At 46.0% G+C, this 24,804-nt stretch overlaps 1 protein-coding gene across 4 annotated transcripts; it reads right to left on the reverse strand.

The window, feature by feature from the left end:
- Nucleotides 1-269: 269 nt before the first annotated feature.
- PRC1 (protein regulator of cytokinesis 1) lies at nt 270-23,282 on the reverse strand. 4 transcript variants are annotated; one of them, XM_032392108.1, is made up of 15 exons: nt 22,943-23,282; nt 15,818-15,950; nt 15,467-15,589; nt 12,809-13,042; nt 12,557-12,727; nt 11,935-12,084; nt 11,060-11,207; nt 9,929-10,065; nt 7,945-8,040; nt 6,532-6,678; nt 6,226-6,336; nt 3,890-4,000; nt 3,178-3,354; nt 2,818-2,859; nt 270-1,341 (listed from the first exon to the last, which is right to left on the reverse strand). In XM_032392108.1, exons 1-15 carry the CDS (start codon nt 22,951-22,953, stop codon nt 1,270-1,272), a joined length of 1,863 nt encoding a protein of 620 aa, XP_032247999.1. In that variant the 5' UTR covers nt 22,954-23,282; the 3' UTR covers nt 270-1,269. The 4 variants fall into 4 exon arrangements, with proteins under 4 accessions (XP_032247999.1, XP_032248001.1, XP_032248000.1 ...); XM_032392111.1 differs by having other exon boundaries at nt 1,259-1,341; nt 3,255-3,354; XM_032392110.1 differs by lacking the exon at nt 2,818-2,859 and having other exon boundaries at nt 3,255-3,354.
- Between the last annotated feature and the right edge of the window lie 1,522 nt (nt 23,283-24,804).

Raw genomic sequence — 24,804 nt, forward strand, 5'->3', positions numbered from 1 at the left:
TCGGGCTCCCTGCTCATTGGGAAGCCTGCTTCTCCCTCCCACACTCCCCCTGCTTGTGTTCCCTCTCTTTACTGTGTCTCTCTCTGTCAAATAAATAAAATCTTTAAAAAAAAAAAAAAAAAAAAATTTCTTGTATGTTTTTAGTCTTTTCTGTTTTCCACAGACCAAACTGACCAAAAAGTGATTTGGGGGAAAAAAGAAAAACCACCACCATGTATCATCTTTTTGAAACGTCAGTATACGCATTAATTTATTTTCAAGAATATATTTATATTTTTAAAAACAGGACATGTATGCGTCTAAGCAGCATGGCTGACACAGACCAAACCCACGCCGTAAGCTTTTGAGAACCATTGAACGTGCTGACGGTAGAACTGGCACGGGCGGGCAGGGTGAGAATAAATAGTGCTTCGGGGAGAGCAGTAGTGATCGGCAGGGTAGGTGAGGAACTCCCCAGTACTGACATGTGCAAAGTTCCAGATCTCCGGGACAGAAATGGCCCAACCCGTCCCGACCGCCTCCCACCGCGGCTGCCAACTGCAGGGGGCAGACGAACTCCGGCCCAGTGGGCACAGGGCTGGGGGCCTCGACCCAGAGAAGACTACAGAAACAGCGTTCAGGTGAGCGTGTGTGTTCGTACACACCCCACAAAGGGCATTGCACTATATAACCAAACTACACAGTTGAACAAAGGAGCTCCCAGCCTCCCTGTCACCTCTTTGGCAGTAGGTCAGGCCACCTCAACTTCTGACACACAGACACCCTCATCAGGAGGAAGGCTATCCTGTGTGGTGGAGACAGATCTTTAGTGAGAGCAAAGCTATCACAGCTATAGCATTAATGGAACATCCCTAAGCACAAAAGATGTGAATTACTAATTCTAAGGGTTCAGGCCGACATTACTTCCTGTCCCATGCCCCCAGGGTGGGCACAATCATTTTCCTACACAATGGGGAGATACAAGCCCTTGCTCGTGCTTCGGCAAGTAGAATTATGGGGCAAAGAAATCAGGTTCCATCTGCTAAAATTTGCACTTACCACTATGAACTAAGTTTTAATGTATTTCTTGGGTCAAAACAAAATCAAGTTTTTGAAGACCCACTAAACCTCTGATGGATCTTCATCTGTAACTCTCATTCACGTCTGTCGTTAGGCCCATGGCAGTGGAACCAGATTTTCAAGCACACCTAAACTCAAGAAAAATCACCCCTGTCTAATCAGATCTAGTCTAAGCACAGGAAGCCACAGCAGCTGACTGATCAGGGCTTCTCAGGACTGGATGTTGGTCGAATTGAGGATTCGAGAAGTAGCGTCAGATTTGGAAGCCTTTGAAAGTTCTCGCTGTTGAAAAATAAACATGGTCAGTGGCACTACGGACCCACTCCCACGCGCCCCGCCCTCGTGTGCACGGGCGTGTGTTTCTCCGAGCCCCAGGTCCCTCTCCAGCACGGGTCGTGTTAGGAACATCAGATGAGAGACTCTGAGCACCATTCTATTAGTCACAGATGAAGCACGTGCACATGGTGACCCTGGACCCCTTTCCTTAGCCAGTACGTTCTGTTAAAACCTCACAGAAGAGAAATCCCTTACACTTCACAAAGTACTCTCTGGAGTTATCAAGGTGGGCAGGCAACAACCTTTGGTCTTTTGAGCCCTTTATAAAGCAGGGGGCCAGACCATCTATCTACCAATCCCTGGGGCTGAGGGCCTTGTAACCTGCTGGTGATTTGATCTCATGCTGGAGCACATGGAATAGAAGAAGATAAAGCACGAATGACCACTGAGTAAGAGAGAGGTTAGTCGAGGTTAGTCCGCTGGCTTTGGTACTGCCTGGTGGGGTCTACCAGCCATAGCAACCCAAACCAGATAGACCCTCCCTCCCTCGGCCTTGCCATAAAGATAAGCAGGTACATTTAAGCCCCAAGGGGATGACACGGGGCTTGGCTAAGCAAGCAAGAGAAAGCAGGACCCTCTGTCCAGCAGTCAGCTAGCCAGAGTGACACACTTCTGTAAATAAAGCCCTACCAATCGTGTAATTTGAAAAAAGTGCCATAGTATGAAGCTAGTTTCCGAGCTCCAGCCTCGGGCACCTGCCCCATTCTCCGTCACTGCAGCAAGGTAGTCGGCAGCATGCGGGAGGAGCAGCCCCCCCCCTCAACAGGAAGACACGGAGGAGAGAGCACACATTGTTAAGTAAAGGGCACTGCAGTTAAGTGTTAGTCAAGATGGAGTAGGTTACTAGGAACTGAAGAGTGTCTGGGGAAAAACCACTTTTCCAGAGCCGCGTGTACGCCTGAGCAGCTCAGAGGCAAGGATGCAAGCAGTGGGGAGCTCACAGGAGACAGAAAGTTGGCAGTTCAGCCCCAGGCGGTTAGTAAGGCATATACTCCAGGAAATAATCAGCACACAGGCCAAGAACCTCATGATAGCACACAGCTGGGGCTCCCCTCCCCACGTGATGGGGCCTCTATTCTTTCCAGCACACTGGAGGCCTCTGATGTCACAATTGGGGAGGGTGACGGTCTTCTGGTGTGAAATACATCATAAAAAAAACTTTGCCTGACTTTAGGTAGGGCTGAGAATCCAATTCAAGTCTGAACAGGTGTTAATCAGCAGGTTAGGCTGTTGGGACTTAAATCAGAAAGTATTTTTGATTTCTGCGTTAGGAATTCCTGCTTCCTTTGTAAAAAAAGGTTCTAGGATAGTACAGCTGAGATTGGTTAGTGTAGCTCTGTGCCCAGATGGGAATTAAGCCAGCAGATGTGACAGAGGAGTTTGGAAAACGGACATGGGACATGCAGGGATTGCCATACAGACCTGAAGCCCAACAGTGGAGCTGTCAGAGAGGGACGGATCCTTCTAAGAACAAAGAATTAAGACAATTACCAAGAACTCCACCAAGAGAGCACCAGGGCAGTGATCAGAAGTCACCTCCTGCAGCCAGGGAATGGTATTTCTTAAGCAGAAGGATCCAGGTTCAATGTCGAGTTGCTACTGCCAACTTCCTTCTTATATATCCCCTTAAACCACCCGACCCCATGCCACGGTCAAGGCAGGAAAGGGATTCTCAGCCTCCAAAGAACTGTCCTAATCGTCCGGGTGCCCTGGGGAAGAAACCCGCTCTGCCCCAACTGTGTGCTCCCCAGAGACTGGTAGATATTAGAAAAGGTGAATTACCGCAAACTCAGAATAGGTGCTGGCAACAGAATTAATGCTGAAGTTGCGCTGGAGGGGGGCCGAGGCGGGGTACCCACCGCTCAGGATGCTGCCATTGAGCTCCAGGTTCTCCTTGTTGGCTCCATGCCTCCCAGCACGGGGTGTTTTTTTCCCCGAACAAGTGGAAGTGATGACTGGCTGCAAAGAAAAGAGAGAAATCCGTGCATCATGCTCATAATGACCACACACACCCACACACGCAGGCACGTCTGCACGAGCAAGTGGCCAAAGGCTAATAATGTCTTTATATTATTCATGTCTCTACTTGTGGTTTTAAAAAATATATGAATTCTTAATGGTTTGCAGAGTACCTCTCTTGAGCCCAGTCTGTAAAATACTTGGAAGACACATTTAGCCCATATTCCCTACCTCTCCTTACGTGAGGGTACCCCGACTGTCTCGTGGACCAGGGTCGTCGGACCTCACTCAGCAGCAGCTGAAGACCCGGCTTTGAACTGAGCCCACAGAACTACATCCCAGTGATTCCCATGATACTACTGGGGTTCAGAATGACCACTTTTTTTTTTTTTTTTTTTTGACAGATAAGCTAGCTTACTCTCAGCATCTCAATGAAAATTGAATCCAGGGATCTTAGAAACTGGAACAAGCAGGTGGGGCCCCTAAATAGGCTGGAGCTGTGTTGGTGACGTCCTTGTACGCAGAACATACTAACCTTGCTGCCAGAAGGTGGAAGTCGAGTCACAGGCGAACGGTAGACTGTCCCCCCGAAGACCGGCCGAATGCTGCTGTTGGCCGTAGCATTGGACATGGTGGTAGTGTTCAGCTAAGGAGACCAGAAGGACAGAACATATTTAACATGCTCAGCAGCCCATCCCTACACTAGAGAGAAAGGAATATAGGAAACCGTCTAAGAAAGATGGGTTTCCATGGTTAAGAGCTTTGAGGAAACCTGTGATAAGTGTTCAAAGCCGATTTCTATCTGGATTGAACTATAAAATGGTACAGCCATTTTGTTTCTAAATCTATCAAATTAGGTATTTACACAAGAGAAATGAAAGCAGATATCCATACAAAGACCAATGTACAAATATAGCTGCTTTTTGTGTAATAGCCCAAACACCGCAAACAAGCCAAATGTCCATCCACAGGCACGTAAGCAAATTGTGGTCGAGTCATGCAATGGACTACTGGTCCCCATTAAAAAGGAGTGACCTATTACATACGCAACCACATGGATGAATCTCACAAAGATGCTACATGAAAGAAGCCAGACCATAAAGGAATACATACTGTATAATCGCACGTATATAAAATGTTAGAAAATGCAGCTAGTCAGTGGTGACAGCAGGTCCGTGGCTGCTGTGGGGGAGCAAAGGGAACACAACCTGCAGGAGGAAACTTCGCGTGCCATGGATGTGTTCACAGGCTGGACTGTGGTGATGGTTTCGCGGTGTATACATCTGTCAAAACTTATGAAAGCATACACTTCACGTGCCAATTTTACTCAATAAAACTAAACTTAAAAAAAATAAACTCTAGGTAGGGGCACCTGGGTGGCTCAGTCGGTTGAGTGTCTGACTTGATTACGGCTCAAGTTGTGATCTCAGGGTTATGGGATCGAGCCCTGGGCTGGGCTCTGTGCTGGGAATGGAGCCTGCTTGAGATTCTCTCCCTCTCCCGCTGCCCCTCTCCCCCTCCTTGAGCATGGGTACGCACACTCTTTTAAGATAATAAATCTTTAAAATCTTTAAAAACTATATAATAACAATAGGGAACTAGTTTAATAAATGACAGCATGTCAGGATAGAATGTACAGCTAATAATAACGAGCGTGTATTTGAAGAATGTTTGATGCTATGAAAAAAAATCACAACCAATACCAAGTAGGGAAAAGGCAGAAATCCAAATTATATGTAATCTCTGTTTTGTTTTTAAAAATATATTATTTAAAAGCTTTTTTAAAATCAGGAAAAATATTCTCAGTGGTCCTCTTGGAGTTTATCGCAGGTGATTTTTTTTTTTCTTTAAGTAACCTCTACCCCCAGCATGGGGCTTAAACTCCTGGTCCCTGGATCAAGAGTCGCATATTCTACTGACTGAGCCAGCCGGGCGCCCCTGCACGTAATTCTTTAACTATCTATGTGTTAGAAAATATGAGCTGAGGAAAGAGAAGGGAAATAATGCTCTACTTCATTTATCAAAGAAAAGGTTAAAATTCTCCCCAATTTCCTGCTCCAGAGATTGAGGAGTACTGAATATTCCATTTACTAAACATGAAAGTCTTTCACAGAATACCACGGTCACTTGTTGGAATTCCAGGATGAACCTTTGAAGGTCTTCATCATTACAGACTGTTGGCAGTATGGTCTCCCCGGAGTTTAACCCGAGACCTCAACAACAGGCACACATCCGAGCTGACCGCTCCATGACGGTCATTATCGAGTTGCTGCTGGGGATAAGTATAGTCTTCCATTCATACTTTTAGAGGAACCCAAACCAGAAGGCCCCCAAAACCCTTTCCCATCTGTAGGGCAGGAGGCAAGAGGTGGCCAAGAGCCCTAGCCTCAACAGCCCCTCGTAAAGAGTGGTTCACAGGGGCGCCTGGGTGGCTCAGTCGTTAAGCGTCTGCCTTCGGCTCGGGTCATGATCCCAGGGTCCTGGGATCGAGCCCCGCATCGGGCTCCCTGCTCAGTGGGAAGCCTGATTCTCCCTCTCCCACTCCCCTCTGCTTGTGTTCCTGCTCTTGCTAACTCACTCTCTCTCTCTCTAATAAATAAATAAAATCTTTATTTATTTTTTTTTTTTAAAGATTTTATTTATTTATTTGACAGAGAGAGACACAGTGAGAGCAGGATCACAAGCAGGGGGAGAGGGAGAGGGAGAAACAGGCTTCCCACGGAGCAGGGAGCCCGATGCGGGGCTCGATCCCAGGACCCTGGGATCATGACCTGAGCCGAAGGCAGACGCTTAACGACTGAGCCACCCAGGCGCCCCAAAATAAATAAAATCTTTAAAAAAAAAGAGTGGTTCACAAAGCCTCATGTTCACCTTGCGCACTTTGCCCGGTGTGTTGGGTGCCAGTCCTCGCCGCTTGTTGGGGGTTCGGGGAGCACTGCCATAGAGCATCTCTGTCTCTGTCTGCTTCTTGTTCTTGAGTTGCTGTGTGGAAGTCAGAAGCAACAGTGATAAATCTCAGGAAGGGAATAGGCCTGAGATGGGACAGAAGCAGGGCCAGAAATCGAGTGCCCAGTCCCTGTACCCAGGGCTACCTCTTCAGCCACCCCTCATCCCTCACAGAGACCCTGGGCTGCTCACATTCCCCCTGTCCCTTTGTCCCCCACTATGCTCGCTCACTCTTTCTTGCTTGGCTCGCTCCTTCTCCAGTCGATGCATCTCCCATTGCTCCATCACGTACTCCATGAACTTCTGCCCATTCACCACAAATGCCTTCGAATGCTCCTGTTCCCACATTTCAATCCGTGCCTTCAATTCCTCTTCCAACTGGGATCATAGACAAGGACATGCTAATTACTTCAAATCTTTGGTATGAAGCTCGAATGAAATGATTCTCCCAAAGGAGGACCCCACCCCAGAGAACCATGAGCTGAACATCAAGTTGCTGGACCCATGTGGGTACAGGTCAGAGTGACCGGAAAGTAAAGCCTAGTAATGGTTTATTCATAACACACATGAAGGTGGGAAAAGGCAGGAACCCAGAGTCTAACTAGGGTTTTGGTGCCTAAAGCTGGAGGCAGCACTGGGGAAGATGAACAACATGAAATAGGCAGTGTGGGTTACGAGCACCACTATCTGGGTTCTGATCTGGAATCTACCTCTCACTGGCTATGAAAAGGTGGGCAAGTTACTGAAGTTCTCAGGGCATTTCCTCATCTATAAAAATGGAAATGATACCAACCTCATAAGGATGTTGTGACAACTAAATGAATTAATAAATGGAAAGCACTTTGCAACAGTATCTGGCACTTAATAAATGATAACAATTACTACTACTATTAAAATGGACAACAGTAGGGGCGCCTGGGTGGCTCAGTCAGTCGGGTGTCTGCCTTCGGCTTGGGTCATGATCTCCCAGTCCTGTGAGTGGGCCCTGTGTCGGACTCCCTGCTCCACGGGGAGTCTGCTTCTCCCTCCCTCCACCCCACCACCCTGCACTCTCGCACTTTCTCAAAAGCTTGCCTTATGCTATAGGCTGAATTGTATCCTCCCCAAATTTATGTTTAAGTGCTAACTCTCCCAGTACCTCAGAATGTGGCTTTATTTGGACATACAGGTAATGAAGTTGAAGTCATTTGGGGGAAAAAAAAAATGAGGTCATTGAGGTGAGTCCTAATCCAATGTGACCGGTGGCTTTGTTAAAAGAAAATTTGGATATAGATACAGAAGGAAGGCCATGTGAAGATACAGGGAGAAGGCAAGTCATCCACAAGTCAAAGAGAGAGGTCTCAGAAGAAACCAGCCCTACTGATATTCTGATCTCAGACTTCTAGCCTCTAGAATTGTGAAAAAATAAATCTCTGTTGTTGAAGCCCCCGGAAGTCTGTGGCACTTTGCTATGGCAGCCCTAGAAAGCTAAGAAACCTTGATACTCAGGTGCTTACACCAGGAAGGCTCAGTATATACTTACCATCCTTGCCTAAGCTTTGGAAAAGAAGACAGTTCTGGGGCAAGACAATTCAAAGCAAAGACTATACAAAAAAGTAAAGTATTTTGTAGCAAAGCGCCAACAACTCTTAGTAGCGATGTTACCTTGGGGAGTGTTTTTTGAAGCTTGGCTCGTTGCTTTTCTTCTTTTAGAAGATTTCCTCCACGGTTTGTAAATCGACTTGGATCTGAAGCTTTTCTCTGCAAAAAATACCTTTTAATTAGAGTAGGCCCTGAGATGATCAGACTAGTAACTATTGCTAAGATTCCTTGCTCTCATAAACTGATACATACTAAGGAGACTCAGAGATTTTCGCATTCCCACCCACTGTCAGCAGCGAGAAATGATGGTGTTCTAAGACAGGAGAGTGGGCTGTGAGCACCACAGGAACATGCAAGATCATCCACTGGTGTGTAAAAAAACTACGGTTTCCTTTTTAATCTAAAAGCAACAGAGGGGGCGCCTGGATGGCTCAGTGGGTTAAGCATCTGCCTTCAGCTCAGGTCATGATCACAGCGTCCTGGGATTGAGCTCCACTTGAGACTCCTGGCTCAGCAGGGAGTCTGCTTCTCCCTCTGCCTCTCCCCCTGGCTCTCTCCCTCTCTCAAATAAATAAATAAAATCTTTAAAAAAATAAGATAGGCTTTAATATGTAATGCACAATGTCACTGGCTCCCTTCCTTGGTTCAGATGTCAAAGATGACTTGTCATCTATAGGGAACATATGTGGAGGGACAAGGGAGAGGTCTACACTCGGGAGGGCTTGGTGGTGGCACCCCTACTTGCCCACTCACTTCTAGCATATTGACAATGCAGCTTAAATGTGCCCAGTTAGGTGGTTTATAATCCGGTGTTTATGAAATTAACACTCACAAAATAGGCAAATAAACATGTAAAGTGTTAGGCTTCCTCCTCTTTTCTGTTTTTTGTTACTGTATCATGTATACGGTACACCAGAACAGTAATTTAAGCCTGTAATTTGTGCATATAAGTTAGATTTATACACTCAAAAATTGGAGCAGATCATCAGAAAACTTTAGAAACAATCTTGACAATTTGGAGGCAAAGCTTGTAAAGAAATTGTTCCCCCTTCCAGACCACTTGATTGCTAACTGCCCATAAACACTAACTACAGGGGATGGTAATGCTTTTATTTTTCCTTAAATACTGGCATGTCCACAGACTTACTTATCTGGCTCTTTACTGACATTTACTACCCTTCCTTCTTGCTTTCAACCACAAGTTAAGGAGTAACAGTAGGACATCTGTTCTTAAACAGCTGTGAGATCTCACACAGGTCTCTCCATCTGAGTCCTCGTTTCCCTCCTATAACCTTGAAGGAGTTGAACTCAGATTCTCTAACGGTCCCTTTCAAGCTCTGAGGAGTCTCCGTGTGCCCTGCATGTCTCGTCTGGCTCAACCAAGTCCCAGCCCTGAGCTCAGAAAAGCTCTGAGGAAAGCTGTGAGTGCCAAGTCTGTCAGAAGAAGAGGAATTCAGACTATACAAATGTGCCCTAATACCCAGGCAACTTTCTAAGAAGACAGAAGTTGGAATGGTAGCAAATAATAACTGCCCCCCCATCTGCCCTCTCCTTCCTTTGTCCGGAGAACCTGAATTTATCTGTGGCAAAAGCTCCCCCAGCCTCACCAGCAGCTGGTGTGGTGTGCAAGCAGAGGGGCTGGGAAGAGCCCTCAGAGGGGCTGGAGGGGCAGTGCATGAAGCGCAACAGTGGGAGCTCTACAGCTACCCTGAACCTGAGGATAATGTCCACCCCTTAGTGGTGGGGGAGCCCTGGGCTGGAGAAGCCTGGGACACCACTGACTGTCGAACAGCTGGACCTGCCCTGTATGCTGTACCTCTGGACTTCTTTATGCAAGAATTCTACCTTATTGAAGGCATTAATTTAGTTCTATGCTCCCACCTATGAGCTTTGCAAACACAGATGGGTTAGCAGTAACTCAGAAACTTAGTGATGAAGACAGGGTGTTAGAAACCTGGTAAAGAGAAAGGAGAGTGGATTCTGACTCTGTGCAGGGCAGGCCTTAAGCCTTGATTTTACTTTAGGGAAACAGAAGCTAGGGCGGTACCTCAAACTCCAAGAAAAGTCTCCAGCTTTCTTCCCACTTCTGGACACCTTCAAAGAGTTCTTTGTGAACCTCATAGTAGTTTCTTAACCGCACAATCTCAGCATCATGGAGCTGGAGCAGATTTTCCGTGTAGTCCTCTGCAAGATACAGGCCCAGAAGTTTTAAAAAATTCCTCTAGTGTTTAGTATCCCAATTTACTAATCCCTCATCCTCATCCTCCCAAGATGGAAATCAGTTTTTCTTCCTTATAGTAAAAATGACACATGATTAAGTATATATTGTGGATGATAAAGCCAGCTCTGTCACATGATCAGTCTGGGGAGAGTAGGGAGTAAGGAGCTAGGGTGTAGGTTACAATGATGAAGATTTTCAAAAGTTCTGTGTCACTTCTTGCCTTATTTAGGTTTCCTTCACAGTCTTCCTTTCCATCCTGCTCACAGAAAATGTCTAAAAACTTAGTACAATCTCAGGGACGCCTGGGTGGCTCAGTCGTTAAGTGTCTGCCTTCGGCTCAGGTCATGATCCCAGAGTCCTGGGATCGAGCCCCACATCAGGCTCCCTGCTCCGCGGGAAGCCTGCTTCTCCCTCTCCCACTCCCCCTGCTTGTGTTCCCTCTCTCGCTGTGTCTCTCTGTCAAATAAATAAAATCTCTAAAAAAATAAAAATAAAAATAAATAAAAATAAAAACTTAGTACAATCTCATCTTTATACTCTGTTCAGGTCAGACTCGAATTCTGTTGCGCTCTTGGGGATGGATTCCAGGGGCTCACACATGGGCTCTGCTGTTGCCCTGCTGTGTGCCTCTTAGTGCATTTGCTGAACATTTATGTGCCTTCGTGTCCTCATCTCTTGAGCTGAGGATTAAGTGAGATAATAGCGTTACGGCTCTAACACTGCACGTGGCACGGAGTAAGCACCCGACAGACTCGAGCCTCACAACTACAGGCTACAGTAATTTACTACTTCAGGAATCAAGAGGCCCTTTATTTCCTAGTGGCATTTGCAAATGTGAATTATGCAGGAATGGCAATTTATGCTACATGGCTTGAAAAGGCAGCTGTATCTGTTTGGTAGAGGAAATACGTGCTGGTGAATGTCTGCCCTCAGGAAGACCTCCGCTTGTGTACGAACCAGCATAGTAGGGGGCAAAAGCCTGTCTCTGCTCCTGGCTGTAGAAACACTGGTCCCAATACTGAGCCAGCTCCACTCGAATTGCCTCAATCACTTTCTTCATGTTTTGCATCTTCAGTTCTTCCAACCGATCCACTTCCAATTGCAGCTGTAACAAAGAGACTTGGTAAAGGTGCTTGCCATACGTTTACTCTCACATAGGAATACAAAAGTTCAAAAGCCCCCCCCCCCCCGCCCCCGGCGTTTAAATAAAATTATAACACAAAGCCACAGAGGTAAATCAACACTTTTTTTTCTTAAGAGAGAGAGTGTGCATGCCCGCGCACAGAATGGCAGAGAGGGAGAGAATCCCAAGCAGGCTCCAAGCTGGGTGTGGGGCTTGATCCCACGACCCTGAGATCATGACCTGAGCCAAACTCAACAGCTGGACACCCAACCCACTGAACCACCCAGGTGCCCCAGTCAACACTTTTTATAACACTGATATCATGGGAGCCAGAAACCTAAGAAATGTCCACAAAGGACAGAAGATGAGCAGGCTACAGCCACCCTTGTCTAATGCTTGCCTTAAAAACAGGTTTGTGGGATGCCTGGGTGGCTCAGTTGGTTAAGTGTTTGCCTTTGGCTTAGGTCAGGATCCCTGGGTCCTGGGATAGAGCCCTGCATCAGGCTCCTTGCTCAGTGGGGAGTCTGCTTCTCTCCCTCCACCACCCACCCCACTCGTGTTCTTGCACACTCTGCGCACACGCTCTCTCTCAAATAAATAAATCTTTAAAACAAAACAAAAAACAGGCTCGCTCGAGGCAGACACTGTTGAAGACAATACACTTGACACTCGTAGAGACTGCTGACCCAGTGCCCGTTGGATTTCTTACCGCTTTCCTGACCTTGGCCTTTGACCCAGTCATGACCGCGGCCACAGCTTCTCTCTCTCCTGCAGGTATCTGCAGCCTGTCCCAGAGCTCTCGGATCTGAGCCCGCAGACCCTCACACACGGCTTCATTTTGTGATTTTCGCATTTCCAGCTGTAGCAAGGAGAGCCAATGGTTATGGCAAAGACAGCAGCACAAAGAAGGCCAGCCCTGTGGCTTCCCGCAAAGAAATGTCTGGACCCACAGACAGAAGCACTTTTACTAGATTGTGAAGAAGTGTGTTTTCATGACTTCTGAACACAAACTGTATGGCTGCCATTATGGTATGATCTCAAGCCCCAAGAATTAGGATTCAGATTATTAAAAAAAAATTAAATACTAAGTTAATTCACATGACTAATAGTATTTCATCCAAGATTTCAATTTCATTCTTAGAGCCACAAATACATTTTTTGTTAAAAAGAAGACAAAAAACCCCCCGAGGTTATATAATATTTACTATCTTTATCCTCCCTCATTCTTTTAACTTACACTGGCTTATTTAAGACAGAAGGACAAAACTGTCAGTTTTTTCAAATCTCTGGACACTATGGAGATCCCAGGCCATAATGTGAGTAGTCATTACCTGCCGAAGCAACTTTTGTAGTGTTGCAATATTCTCCAGAGATAAACAAAAGGCGTCTTCATCTTCACACACCACATCTCTTTCAAAGCTTGTGTCTGGGGTGTGATCTAATTCCTCCATACACAGGATGATCTGTCTCTTTATGTTGACAAACTCCTCACGTCTAGATGCCTATAAAATAAAATGATTACAAGTACCTACGTACAGGAAAGTCAAAACTGACTTTTAGGAAGTATGACTGCAAGCGCTTACCTTTGTTTCCCTCAACGTGGCCACGTGCTGTCTAAATTGGCTCAGCTCTTCTAAGCTGGGAACTGAGGTGCTGTCGATGTCATAGTGGGGCATGCAAAGAATTTCACACAGCTCTTGATCTTGTTCTTGAAGTAGTTTCAGTTCCTGTTTTCGTTCCTTTTTCTGTTTTCGCATCAGTTCTACCTGAGTGCGCAAATCCTTTTCTAGCTGCAAGATGGTCGTCTCTCCTTCTTCCTGCAGAAGACAATGTACTATTGTGAGAAGGTTCCAAGTGGATCTCTTCAAATGAAGAGAAGGACAATGGAAGAGGGCTAGGATGACAGGTCTTTTTTTTTTGTTTTTAAGATTTTATTTATTTGAGAGAGCGAGCGAGAGAGCGAGCCCAGGTGAAGGGCAGAGGGAGAAGCAGACTCCCCGCTGAACAGGCAGCCTGACATGGGACTCAATCCCAGGACTCTGGGATCATCACCTGAGCCAAAGGCAGACGCTTAACTGACTGAGCCATGCAGGCGCCCCTTGGATGACAGACTTTTAAGGTAAACTTACAGATAAGTCAACTCATGGCCAAAAAAACATGGCACAAACAGAGTTCCCTAAGAAAGGTCTCGAATAAGGAAAGGTACCAGGACACTTTTGCAAGAGGTGAAAAGTGGTTGGAAAGCTTGCTTTGAGTTAGCTATAGCATAGTATATTTAGTTCAAAACATGATGCTCATCCTAATAATCCTAAGAATATCACCTAACCAATAAAAATCAATAGTCCTTGCTCTACTCCAACTGATTAACAAGAGGAAAAAAAGTGGCAGTTATAGGACTTAAAAATTTACACAATTTTATTCAACATTCATGAACTAATAAAAGACTGTCACATAATTTAAGGGAGATCTATCACTGTATATCTAACTTCTCACCTAATTTCACATTGAAAGTTAAAAGAAAAAGACTAAAGAAACTATTTGTCTAAAATCAGTGATATAAAAAGAAGGGCCATAAGCACCCCCAATGTTCATAGCAGCAATGTCCGCAATAGCCAAACTGTGGAAAGAGCTGAGATGCCCTTCAACAGATGAATGGATAAAGAAGATGTGATCCATATATACAATGGAATATTACTCAGCCATCAGAAAGGATGACTACCCAACTTTTACATCAACATGGATGGGACTGGAGGAGATTATGCTAAGTGAAATAAGTCAAGCAGAGAAAGTCAATTATCATATGGTTTCACTTATTTGTGGAACATAAGGAATAGCATGGAGGACATTAGAAGAAGGAAGGGAAAAATGGGTGGGGGGAATTGGAGGGAGAGATGAACCATGAGAGACTATGGACCTGAGAAACAAACAGGGTTTTAGAGGGGAGGGGGGATTGGTTAGCCCGGTGATGGGTATTAAGGAGGGCACGTACTGCATGGAGCACCGGGTGTTATACGAAAACAATGGATCGTGGATCACCACATCAAAAACTAATGATGTATTGTATGGTGACTAACATAACATAATAAAATTTTAAAAAAATAAAATAAAATAAAATCAATGATATATATGCCATTTCTGTAGATTCCAGGAAATTCCACTAATGTTATGATCTGATTGCTCTTGGCTGCCAGGTATGGCTCAGTTGGTTAAGCGTCTGCCTTCGGCTCAGATCATGATCCCAGGGCCCTGGGATCGAGTCCTAAATCAGGCTCCCTGCTCAGCGGGGAGTCTGCTTCTTCTCCCTCTCCCTCTGTCCCCCCTCCCCCACTTGTGCTTTCTCTCTCAAATAAATAAAGAAAATCTTTTGAAAGGAAGGAAGGAAAGGAAAGGAAAAGGAAAAGGAAAAGGAAAAGGAAGAAACTCCCTCCTAGGCTGACTCCATCTAGATACCCAGGTAGTTCTTGCTGTAACAGAGAGAGGGACCCAAGAATCTTATAGCCATCCTGTGCTAGCCCTACATTCACAGCTATTGAATTACCTTCCCAAGCTCCACGTTGGTTTTCATTTTTATGATCCCAACACTATTTTTACTGGTCCTCCCCAGGGACATATTTTGGACCCTCTATCCTATCTGTTATTCATTTCATCCTTGCTGGTGTCTTCATTCAAGCCCTGCCTTGTGCTGGACCACCAACGGCAACCTCTCAGCCTGGTACACAGACAATCCTGCATGCTCTGAATTTGACTATGCTCTCCAGACACTCCAGCTCTTGAGACATTTCTCCTCAAGTAGCCATTCTGGCTGGTTCAGTGGTATACAACTACTGGGTATGAAAAAACCCACAAAGGCAGGTCTTTTGGTAACTTTCCCTTGTATCACCAGTCACTTTTGCTTCCTAGGTAGTGCCTTTCATTTTCTTTCGGAGAAAGAATAGCACAGTACTGTCTATACCTAGCTTTTCCTTAGAGTTAAAAAAAAAAAAAGTTATATGCCCCGCAAAATGATGGCAAGAGGAAGCTGGTTTTGATCAAAGGATTGTAACACTTATTAGCTGTTCCACCTCTCAACAGGGCAACTCTTTACCTAAGTGAAAGTTGCTGGAACTAATCAACTAGGTGGCAAATTCTGCCCGCTTTTTATGGCCAAGATTCTACAAGGAAATCTTCCATCTGCAGGCCCAAGTCAGAGTTCCTTCCTAAATCTCAGACCAAGCAGGAGCCCCCAAGGCCCGACCACGTACCTGCAATGGCTCGACGTGTAATTCGCTGCACAGGGTATTCAGCTCTTTTTGACAGATGGAAATGCTTTTGATGAGCCTTTCTTTCAGGCTTTCCTCTTCAGCAATCATCATATCCAGGAGGTCCTACAAGGGAGAAAACAGTCCCATAAAAGTTTGGGGCCAATGGGAGAAAAACCCCAAACCAACACCACCAAAGCCTTCATAATTACAAATTCTTAAGAAAGGACTTAAATAGAAACAAAACCAGGAAGAGCCTGTGACACTCCAGTGTCACTTCCCCGACCATCTCCAATGGGACACCAGTATCCGTACTGCTGTCCCACTGCAAACAGACCAGTACGACGCACTCACCTTGATATGCTTCTTTACAACCTCAGTTCTTTGTAACCGCTGGTCCTCTGGAATCCCAATTAATTCCCAGATTTCTCGAAGGTGATTCAGAGCTTTCTGGAGACATACTATCGACTCCTCTGCCAGCACCTCACTGAAAAGCAAAAGAGAAGCCAGGAACATGAGCCGCTGCCCCCAGACTAAAAGCAGCATTTACAGAAAATAGACTCCTTTCTCAGTGGCCTCAGGCTAAAACAAATTGAAAACATTCAGCTTTAACTGCTATTTTCAAAAACACCACAACACTGGCAAAGCAAAATTCGGTATCATCTTACACTGTGGAAATTCAATCTTCTTCTTCTTCTTTTTTTGAAGTAGGCTCCACACCCAGCGTGGAACCCAACGAGGGGCTTGAACCCATGACCCCAAGATCAACACCTGAGCTGAGATCAAGAGTCGGATGCTCAACCAACTGAGCCACCCAGGTGCCCCGGAAAGTCAATCCTCTCAATAATACTCAGAATCAGGACTTTCATCAACAATTCTACCCATGGCAGTACAATACAGAATTATAAAAGAAAAACAGACAGGGGCGCCTGGCTGGCTTAGTCAAGCAAAACATAGGACTCTTGATCTCAGGATTGTGAGTTCGAGCCCCACGCTGGGTGTAGAGATTACTTAAAAAGGAAAGACAAGCCACACAAAATAAACTCCCACCTAACACAAGACCTTGCTTGGTGAGAAGCTCCTATAAAACAGCCGGCAAGTCATTACAATTTTGTTGTTCTTAAGTTACAACTACTGACTTACAGAATGGCTAAAATTACAAACGACAAACATCAAGTGTTGGTGAGGATACAGAAAAACCAGGACCTTCATATACTACCTGTCTGGAGTGGAAACTGGTACAACCACTTTGAAACCTGCTGGCAGCATCTACTGAAGCCAAACCTCGCAGTTCCACTTTTACATGCGGGTGGGTGCAACAGAACCGAACATGCACATGGTAAAGACACGCACAGGAGGGTCAGGGCAGCACTACTCATAATAGCATAAGAGTAGAAACAACCCAGATGTCCACCAACAGAATAAACAGTACATTCCTACCATGGAATAATACAGCAATGCAAAAAGACTACATACTATAGGATTTCATTTTATGAAATTCTAGGAAAAAAAACTACAGTGAAAGAAAGCCTGGGATCAGAGCAGGAGATCAACTACAGAAAGGCACAAGGAAACTTTTTTTTACGGTGATGGAATGGTCCTAGATCTTGATGGTGATTACCTAACTGTATGCAGTGACCAAAATTCAAATTATACATGTAAAATGAGTTAATTTTACTGTATGTAAATTATACCTCAAATCTAAAAAGAAAAAAAAAAAAAGGAGGTAAGAGGCCCCTTAGGTGGCTCAGACGCTTGATTTCAGCTAGGGTCATGATCTCAGGGTTGTGAGATCAAGCCCTGCCTCAGTCTCCTGGCTCAGCATGGAGTCCGCTTGAGATTCTCTCTCCTTCTGCCCCTCCCCCCCACTCATGCATGCACTCTCTCTCTCAAATAAATAAATAAAATCTTAAAAAAAAAGGAGGGGGGTAAAACAAAACTAATGTGGAAAAAAACAAAAAAAGTGTTGGGGAAGAAAAGGAAAAACAGTTTAAGTGAAACAAGCGAGACAAGCAAGCATATATCATTACGTGATTGCATTTATATAAAATTCAAACACAGGCAAAACCAAGGTATGCTTTCAGCAGTCAGAACGGTGGTCACCATTGTCCTGGGAGGTGGTGACTGGCAGGGGTACAAGGGGCACTGGTTACATAGGTGTGTGCTGACTTTGTGAAAATTGAGTTGGGACTTGGATTTATGCACATTTCAGTATGTTAGTCTTCAGTTACAAAAAGTTTATTTTAAAAAATTGTTTATCTGATACAAATTTAACTGGGCACCTTGTATTTTATCTTAAAAAAAAAAGTTTAACTTTAAAAATCATAACCATTAGTCTGCTTCACATAACATTCAAAAAATAGAGAAATTTTCTCTCCTTTCTTAGATACAAATGGCTAACAAAGACACTGCTCTGGCACCAGGGGAGGTGGATGTGCTTTGCCACCAGTCAGCAGTGAGGCCTAGAACAAGTCACTTAAGCTCTTCATGTGCTATCCACAAGCGGGGGGCTCAAGGCTCTCATTGGCCCCCTTTGTGCCTCCGAGTATTCAGTGGTTCTATGAGTCACCAGCCTAGATCTCCAAGAATATTTTCACATCTAAGACATTTCTCTAGCCAAGAAATCCCAATTTAAAGGTTGCCTATCTGGGGCGCCTGGGTGGCTCAGTCGTTAAGCGTCTGCCTTTGGCTCAGGTCATGATCCCAGAGTCCTGGAATCGAGCCCCACATCGGGCTCCCTGCTTGGCGGGAAGCCTGCCTCTCCCTCTCCCACTCCCCCTGCTTGTGTTCCCTCTCTCACTGTGTTTCTCTCTGTCAAATAAATAAATAAAATCTTAAAAAATAAATAAGATAAAGGTTGCTTATCCAAAAGAAAAAAAAAAAAGGTCACCTCTCCTAGATGAAGAAAAGCTTTGGCACTCACAAACACCAGTTGCCTATACCAGATGGCCAGTATCAATACCCAGATAGCGAATAGTGTTTCAAAGAATTTATTATACTCGTTCATTTTAGAAACGTTAACAAGTAATTAAGGCATTTAATCTCAATCAACTAACGTTAATTATTCTAATCTCAATTAACTAAAATTTAACTACAGAGCCTCCCCTGGAACTCCAATTTTAAAACAAAAGAATGCATAAATCAAAATCCTAATCTTTGCATTTTATTAAAAATAACCTACAGTGGGCACCTGGGTGGCTCAGTCGGTTAAGCGTCTGCCTTCGGCTCAGGTCATGACCTCAGTGGCCTGGGATGAGTCCCACATCGGGCTCTCTGCTCAGCAGGGAGTCGGCTTCTCACTCTCTCACTCTCCCTTTATGCTCAACCTCACTCTCTCAAATAAATAAATAAAATCTTAAAAAAAAAAACAACAAGGGGCGCCTGGGTGGCTCAGTCGTTAAGCGTCTGCCTTCGGCTCAGGTCATGATCCCAGAGTCCTGGGATCGAGCCCTGCATCGGGCTCTCTGCTCCGCGGGAAGCCTGCTTCTCCCTCTCCCACTCCCACTCCCCCTGCTTGTGTTCCCTCTCTCGCTGTGTCTCTCTCTGTCAAATAAATAAATAAAATCTTTAAAAAAAAAAAAACAAAAACTACAAGATCTCGGCTGTGGTCAATATTCAATCTGAATGCAAAAGCCCAGCGTAGAGCCAGACCAGAGCAGCCTGGGGCGTGCCCTGAGGGGCACTACTTTAGGGAGTGCTCTACAGTCTCTTCCAGTCTGGCCCACCCCACCCTAGCCAACAGGCACAGCTAGGGCAGCTAGGTTCTCCTGAAAACAAAATCCAATCAGGCCTCGACTGAACTATTTCCCATTGCCCTCAGGAAACAGTTCAACCACTTTCAAAGGAAAGGATTTCTAAAACCCCTCTTCAGGTTTGTCTCTTAATCTCTCTCACCAGCTCACTCCTTAAGACTCCAGCCAACTGACCTTCTGAGCATTTCCTGGACACGCCCCTCACTCAGCCATGTGTAGCTCTCAGTTGTTGATACGGCCATGCTTCTGTACATTACCTTCCACCTGCCATTACCTTCTTTGGACAGCTGTGGATTCCTCACAGTCACTTCTCCGCCCGCCCCCCCACCCCCCCATCCACCCTGTAGACCATAGACTCAAGGGCAAGGACTACCAGATCTTATCCATCTTCATTTTACCAGACCCTAGTGCACAGCAATTGTTCAATAAATGTAAAATGAGTGGCCTTGAGTTCCTGCCAAAGGCTCATTATGCCTCTAACTTCCAGCTACCTTCAGTTTATAAGCTCTCACATATTGACAGATTTAAAAGCAGTGCTGCCTAGCTCTGTAACACATTCAGAGGGTAAAGTGATCACTTTTCTGAAGCATAAAAATCTAGCACATGGGAAAAGAATCTGAATAGACATTTCTCCAAAGAAGATATATAATGGCCAATAAGCATGTGAAAACACATTGAACATCACTAGTGAAATGCAACAACAGCCACTAGTGAAATGCAAACCAAAACCACAGAGAGATACCACTTCACAGGCACCAAGATGGCTATAATAAAAAAGACAGTTAAAAAAGAAAACAAAACAGTAGTAAGTGTTGACAAGGATGTGGAGAAATCGAAAGCCCTCATCCACTGCTGGTGGGAATGTGAAAATGGTGCAGCCTCCTTGAAAAACAGTCTAACAGTTCCTCAGTTGAACACAGAGTTACCATATAACCCAGATATTCCATTCCTTAGGTATTTACCCAAGAGAAATGAAAACATGTCCACACAAAACTCATATACAAATGTTTATAGCAGCATATTTATAATAGCCAAAAAGTAGAGACAACCCAAAATGGCCATCCACTAATGAATAGGTAAATGTGATATACCTATCCAATGGAATGTTATCTGGCAATAAACCTGGAAAACATTACACCAAGGGAAAGAAGCCAGTCACAAATGACAATGTATCATAGGATTCCATTTATATGAAATATCCAAAATAGGCAAATGTATAAGAAACAGAAGTAGTTTAGTAGTTCTGTGGGGCTGGGGTGTGGGGGGGGAGGAAGGTGGGAAAAGGGACTGACCTCTAATGGGTATGGGCTTTTTGAAGGGATGATGAAAATGTTCTAAAACTGACTGTGGTGATAATTGCACAACTCTGTGAATGTACTAAAACCCATCAAACTCTATGCTACACAAAAGGTAAGAAATCATTCATTTGAGACCTTTTCCAGTCCAGTGATTTAGTTTCAAGAGACTGGGAAAATTGGACCTTTTTACAACCGTTTGTGTCCTTGGGAAGTATTTTTCTAAGTATCCTCAGCTTTTTGGTGATGTGTTAGAAGAATAAAAATCTCAAATTTGTACTTTTAGGGAAATGACCCGAATCTATTTACAGGCAGTATGTAATTGCACCAAGAGAATTATTATGCACAGCGAATGCACTGAGGCATCTTACGATCATACAACTTTTTGAAACATCGAGTTATTCATTCAAAAATACTACTTGAATGTTTATTACATACAAGGTGCATTCTAAGTGTTGGGGATTCAGCACTGAACAAAATTGACATCCCTGCCCTTTTGGAGTTTACATTCTAACAGTAAAAGAAAAGCGATCAATAAGCAAATCTTACATTAAATGGTGGAAAGTCCTCCCTGAGGTGACCTTTGAGCAAAGACCTAAAGGAGGTAAGGAATCAAGCCATGGGACATGTTGGGGAAGAGAGATCTAGGTAGAGGGAACAGCAAATGCCAACGTCTGAGGTAGGATAGAGCCTGGTAGGTTCAAGAAAGCGCAAGGACTTTGGTATGACTGGAGTAGAGTACAACAGGACTCCAGAGGCCTTTGTAAAAGGCAGAGAGGCTTTTACTCTAAAATATGAAATCATTGGAGGATTTTGGCTCCTGTGGTGACAATAAGCTTCAGGAGGCCAAGGCAGATGCAGGGAGACCAGTTAAAAGGCCAGTAGAACACAGCAAGAGATAACGACAGTGACCTGGACCAGGGCCGTGGCAGCAGAGCTGGGGGAGGAGTGAGACTGTGGCTGGGTTTTCAAAGTTAAGGCTAATCTTAGGAATGAAAGAAAGAGGTGTCAGGGTGATGTAAGAATTAGTATGAATGTTGTGAAGGGTGGAACATTTTTTAATTATTTGAAAACAGTACTGGAGTGAGAAGGGTCTCTAGAAGATTTGTAATTCCAAACACCCATTTTGCAACAGACCCAATAAGATTTGTTCAAGTAATGGAATCCAAGGGATGGTTCACTTTTACATTATAACGACAGCGTGCATGCTGCTTTTAGTTAGTGGCCCATTCATCTGCTGGAGGCTAGCTGTCCATTTGCTGTACAGACACTTGTTTTGGTTTTAACTGGCTCTGAGATCTACAAATCTCATGTCATTTAATTCTGTAAAAGCAATTTGGCTAAATTAGTAAACATAGCTAACTTTTTCCAATTAAGTCACAAACCAAAAAACACTGCAGATTACGTGCCAGATTTTTAAAAAATAACAGCTTTATTGTATTTTTAAAACCCTGGCTGTTTTTTCCAATGGTACCATAATTGGTACTCAATTCCCATTCTCCGGAAGGCAAGCACTTGAAAAAGAACGACGGGAATTAGTACTTATGGAGGGAAGAACTTTCTACAGCCAGAGAGCAATCAACCTGACCAGTAACTACAAACTAACAATGAATCATCACAGTGCCTCACCCACCCCTTTCAGAAAGTAGGGATAACGTTTTTAGCACAAGACATTTTAACACAAGAGCCCTATGCCCTGGTATTATCCTTATTTTAGAACAAAACTGACATCGCTGCCCTTTTGGAGTTGACCTTCTGAGAGCAAAAGGTGATAAATAAGCAAACCTTCCACTAAATGGCAGTAAGTGCTACGGAGGGAAAATCGAGGGGACGAGGGGGCTAAGAGACAAGTGACACTCGGCGTGGCGAGTCCGGCCCCTACTCCAAGCCGGCCGCCCCTTCCCCAGCACGGCCGGGGGAGTCGTGGAAACCACCGGAGAGGAATTCCTTACTGGAGCTCCTGAACTTGCAGGGAAACCCGGCTATCTGTCCGAGTCAGGCAGAACGTTAGCACTGCAGCCCGACCCCGCGGAAGACACGGATAAACGGAACCGCTGACCGCCTTATTTAAACGGAAGCGAGAAGCCGGACCACAAAAGACGCAGGACGTAGAACAGGCCGCAGGTGCCAAGAGGCAGCACCTGAGAGGCGGGCGGGGCTCGCGGACACCGCGGCGCGTCCGGGCCTCGGGAGCCTCGGGAGCCTCGGGAGCCCGCGGCCGCCGGGGCCGGTGCGCGGCAGGCCTTGCCTCCGCCGCACCGGGGCGCTCGGCCCGGGCGCCAGCTCAGCGCTCCCCAAACCTGCCGGCCGCGCCCGGGCCTCACTCGGCGCGGGCTGACGTACCACCCGCGCCCCGGGCCGCCTCGGGGGCCCCGCACCCGGGACGGGGGTCGCTCCCTCCCGCGTCCCCTCGACTCTCCCGCGGCCCGCACCTTCTCCTCATGGCGGACGCTCCAAGCAGCCGGCCGTCGAGGCCCCAGACCTCCTCCACGCGGGGCTGGGCGCAGCAACCTCCCACAAACACCGGCTGTCTTGCTTCAAGCCGCAGCTCCGGGAGCCGTTAGGTCACCGCGGAATTTCAAACCGAGCCCGAAGGCGGAGCAGCCCCGCGATTGGCGCCCTGACCGGTCGCTCCTCGCCAAGCCCCGCCCCCTGGCGGCGAGCCGCGAGCGCGCATTGGGTCCCGGCGCGCCGGGGTGAGGGGTGAGGGCTCGCGCGCTGGGCGTGGGAAACGCTCGCTCTCGGACTGGCGGTGGGGTCGCTGTCTGCGCCGGCGCCGGGTCTCGCCGGAGCCTGGAGGGCCGCCTCGGGCCGCCCCGCGTCGCCCCGCCCCGCGCCAGCTGCGGCGTGCGGGCCACACCCCGTCCCGGCGCTGTTTGGATTCGAAGCCCTGGCCCCGCCCGGAGGCCGCCGGGAAGGGGCGAGAACCGCAGCCAGCGGACTGGGCGGGAGCGCGCTCAGCAGGGAAGCCTGACGCTTTAACTCGTTTCCCCCGCGCAGGCAGATGGCGAGCCTGGAGCTGATCTCTGGTGGCAGCCTTGCCCACGTGCGGGAAGTCGTGCCCTCGAGGGCGAGGGAAGGAACGCTGCGTCCCTGCTCACGGGCCCGGCACCTTTCTAGCCAGCGATCCCATTTAATCTCCAGGACAGCCCCGTTTGGTATTATCGCCATTTTACGCAGGAGAGAACCGGCTCTGAACGGCTTGAGGGACTTACCCAGGTCACATGATTGGCACACAAATGGAGAGCACCTGGGCATGGTTCTTTCAAATTACAGGGGTTTATATAGTTATACGAAAACTTTAAAACTCAAAATCGACATCAAAGCACTTTTGTATCCTATTTTCGCTGAATGTATGCTACATCCCTAAATGCTTATATATAGCTTTGTTTTCCAGTGATTCAGTTGCATGATGTTGTGGCTGGAGGTACTTCGTAATTCAATTGTTTTGCTATCCGTGTGTATTTTTTTTTTTAAGATTTTATTTATTTTGGGGCGCCTGGGTGGCTCAGTCAGTTAAGGGTCTGCTTTCGGCTCAGGTCATGATCCCAGCGGCCTGGAATCGAGCACCCGCATCATCGGGAGCCTGCTTCTCCCTCTCCCTCAGCCTGCCTGCCTGTCTGCCTACTTGTGCTCTCTCTCTGTGTCAAATAAATAAAGAAAATCTTTAAAAAAAAAAAAAAAAAAAAGATTTTATTTATTTTGAGAGAAAGAGAGTGAGTGAGAGAGAGCACAAGCCAGGGGCAGAGGCTGAGCAAGCAGCCTGATGCGGAACTCGATCCCAGGACCTTGGGATCATGTCCTGAGCCGAAAGCAGACTCTTAACCGACTGAGCCATCCAGGCGCCCCATCAATGGATATTTAGACTGTAATTTTTACAAATAAATGTCTTCAGACATAAATTGCATCTTGCATTATTTTCTTACATTTGATTCCTAGAAGAGTAGCTACTGAACACTCTCCTTCCAGAAGGATTGAATTAATTTGCCCTTGCCACTATGGAAGCCTCTCACCCTCAAGAGCTCTGAGTATTACTGTCCTTTCAAATCTCTGCTAGTTTCACAGGCAGAAAGTGTCATTCCCTTGTTTGATTTGCACTTGCTGGATTATAGCTGAAATCGCACATTTTCCCCTCAGTGTATTGGCCATCTATGACTTCTGTGACTCCTTTTCATTTGCCTTTTCCATGAAGGAAAAGTAAAGGATGCTTGTTTGCTTCACCTGCAGGACCATGTTTCTCTCTTTCGGAAGGACTTAAGTGGAGCTTTTTTTTTTCTTTTAAACTTTTTTTTTT

The sequence above is a fragment of the Phoca vitulina genome, unplaced genomic scaffold (genome assembly GCF_004348235.1).
Source record: "Phoca vitulina isolate PV1807 unplaced genomic scaffold, GSC_HSeal_1.0 scaffold65, whole genome shotgun sequence".
Taxonomy (NCBI): Eukaryota; Metazoa; Chordata; class Mammalia; order Carnivora; family Phocidae; genus Phoca; species Phoca vitulina.

Excerpts from the sequence above, each read along its gene's own strand:
- PRC1 (XM_032392108.1), bottom strand. Across the intron at positions 6,679-7,944 it reads TTCAAAAAACACTCCCCAAG|TTGGAAGAGGAATTGAAGGC; the intron begins GTAACATCGCTA and ends CTATGATCCCAG. Across the intron at positions 4,001-6,225 it reads CACCGGGCAAAGTGCGCAAG|CTGAACACTACCACCATGTC; the intron begins GTGAACATGAGG and ends TGGTCTCCTTAG.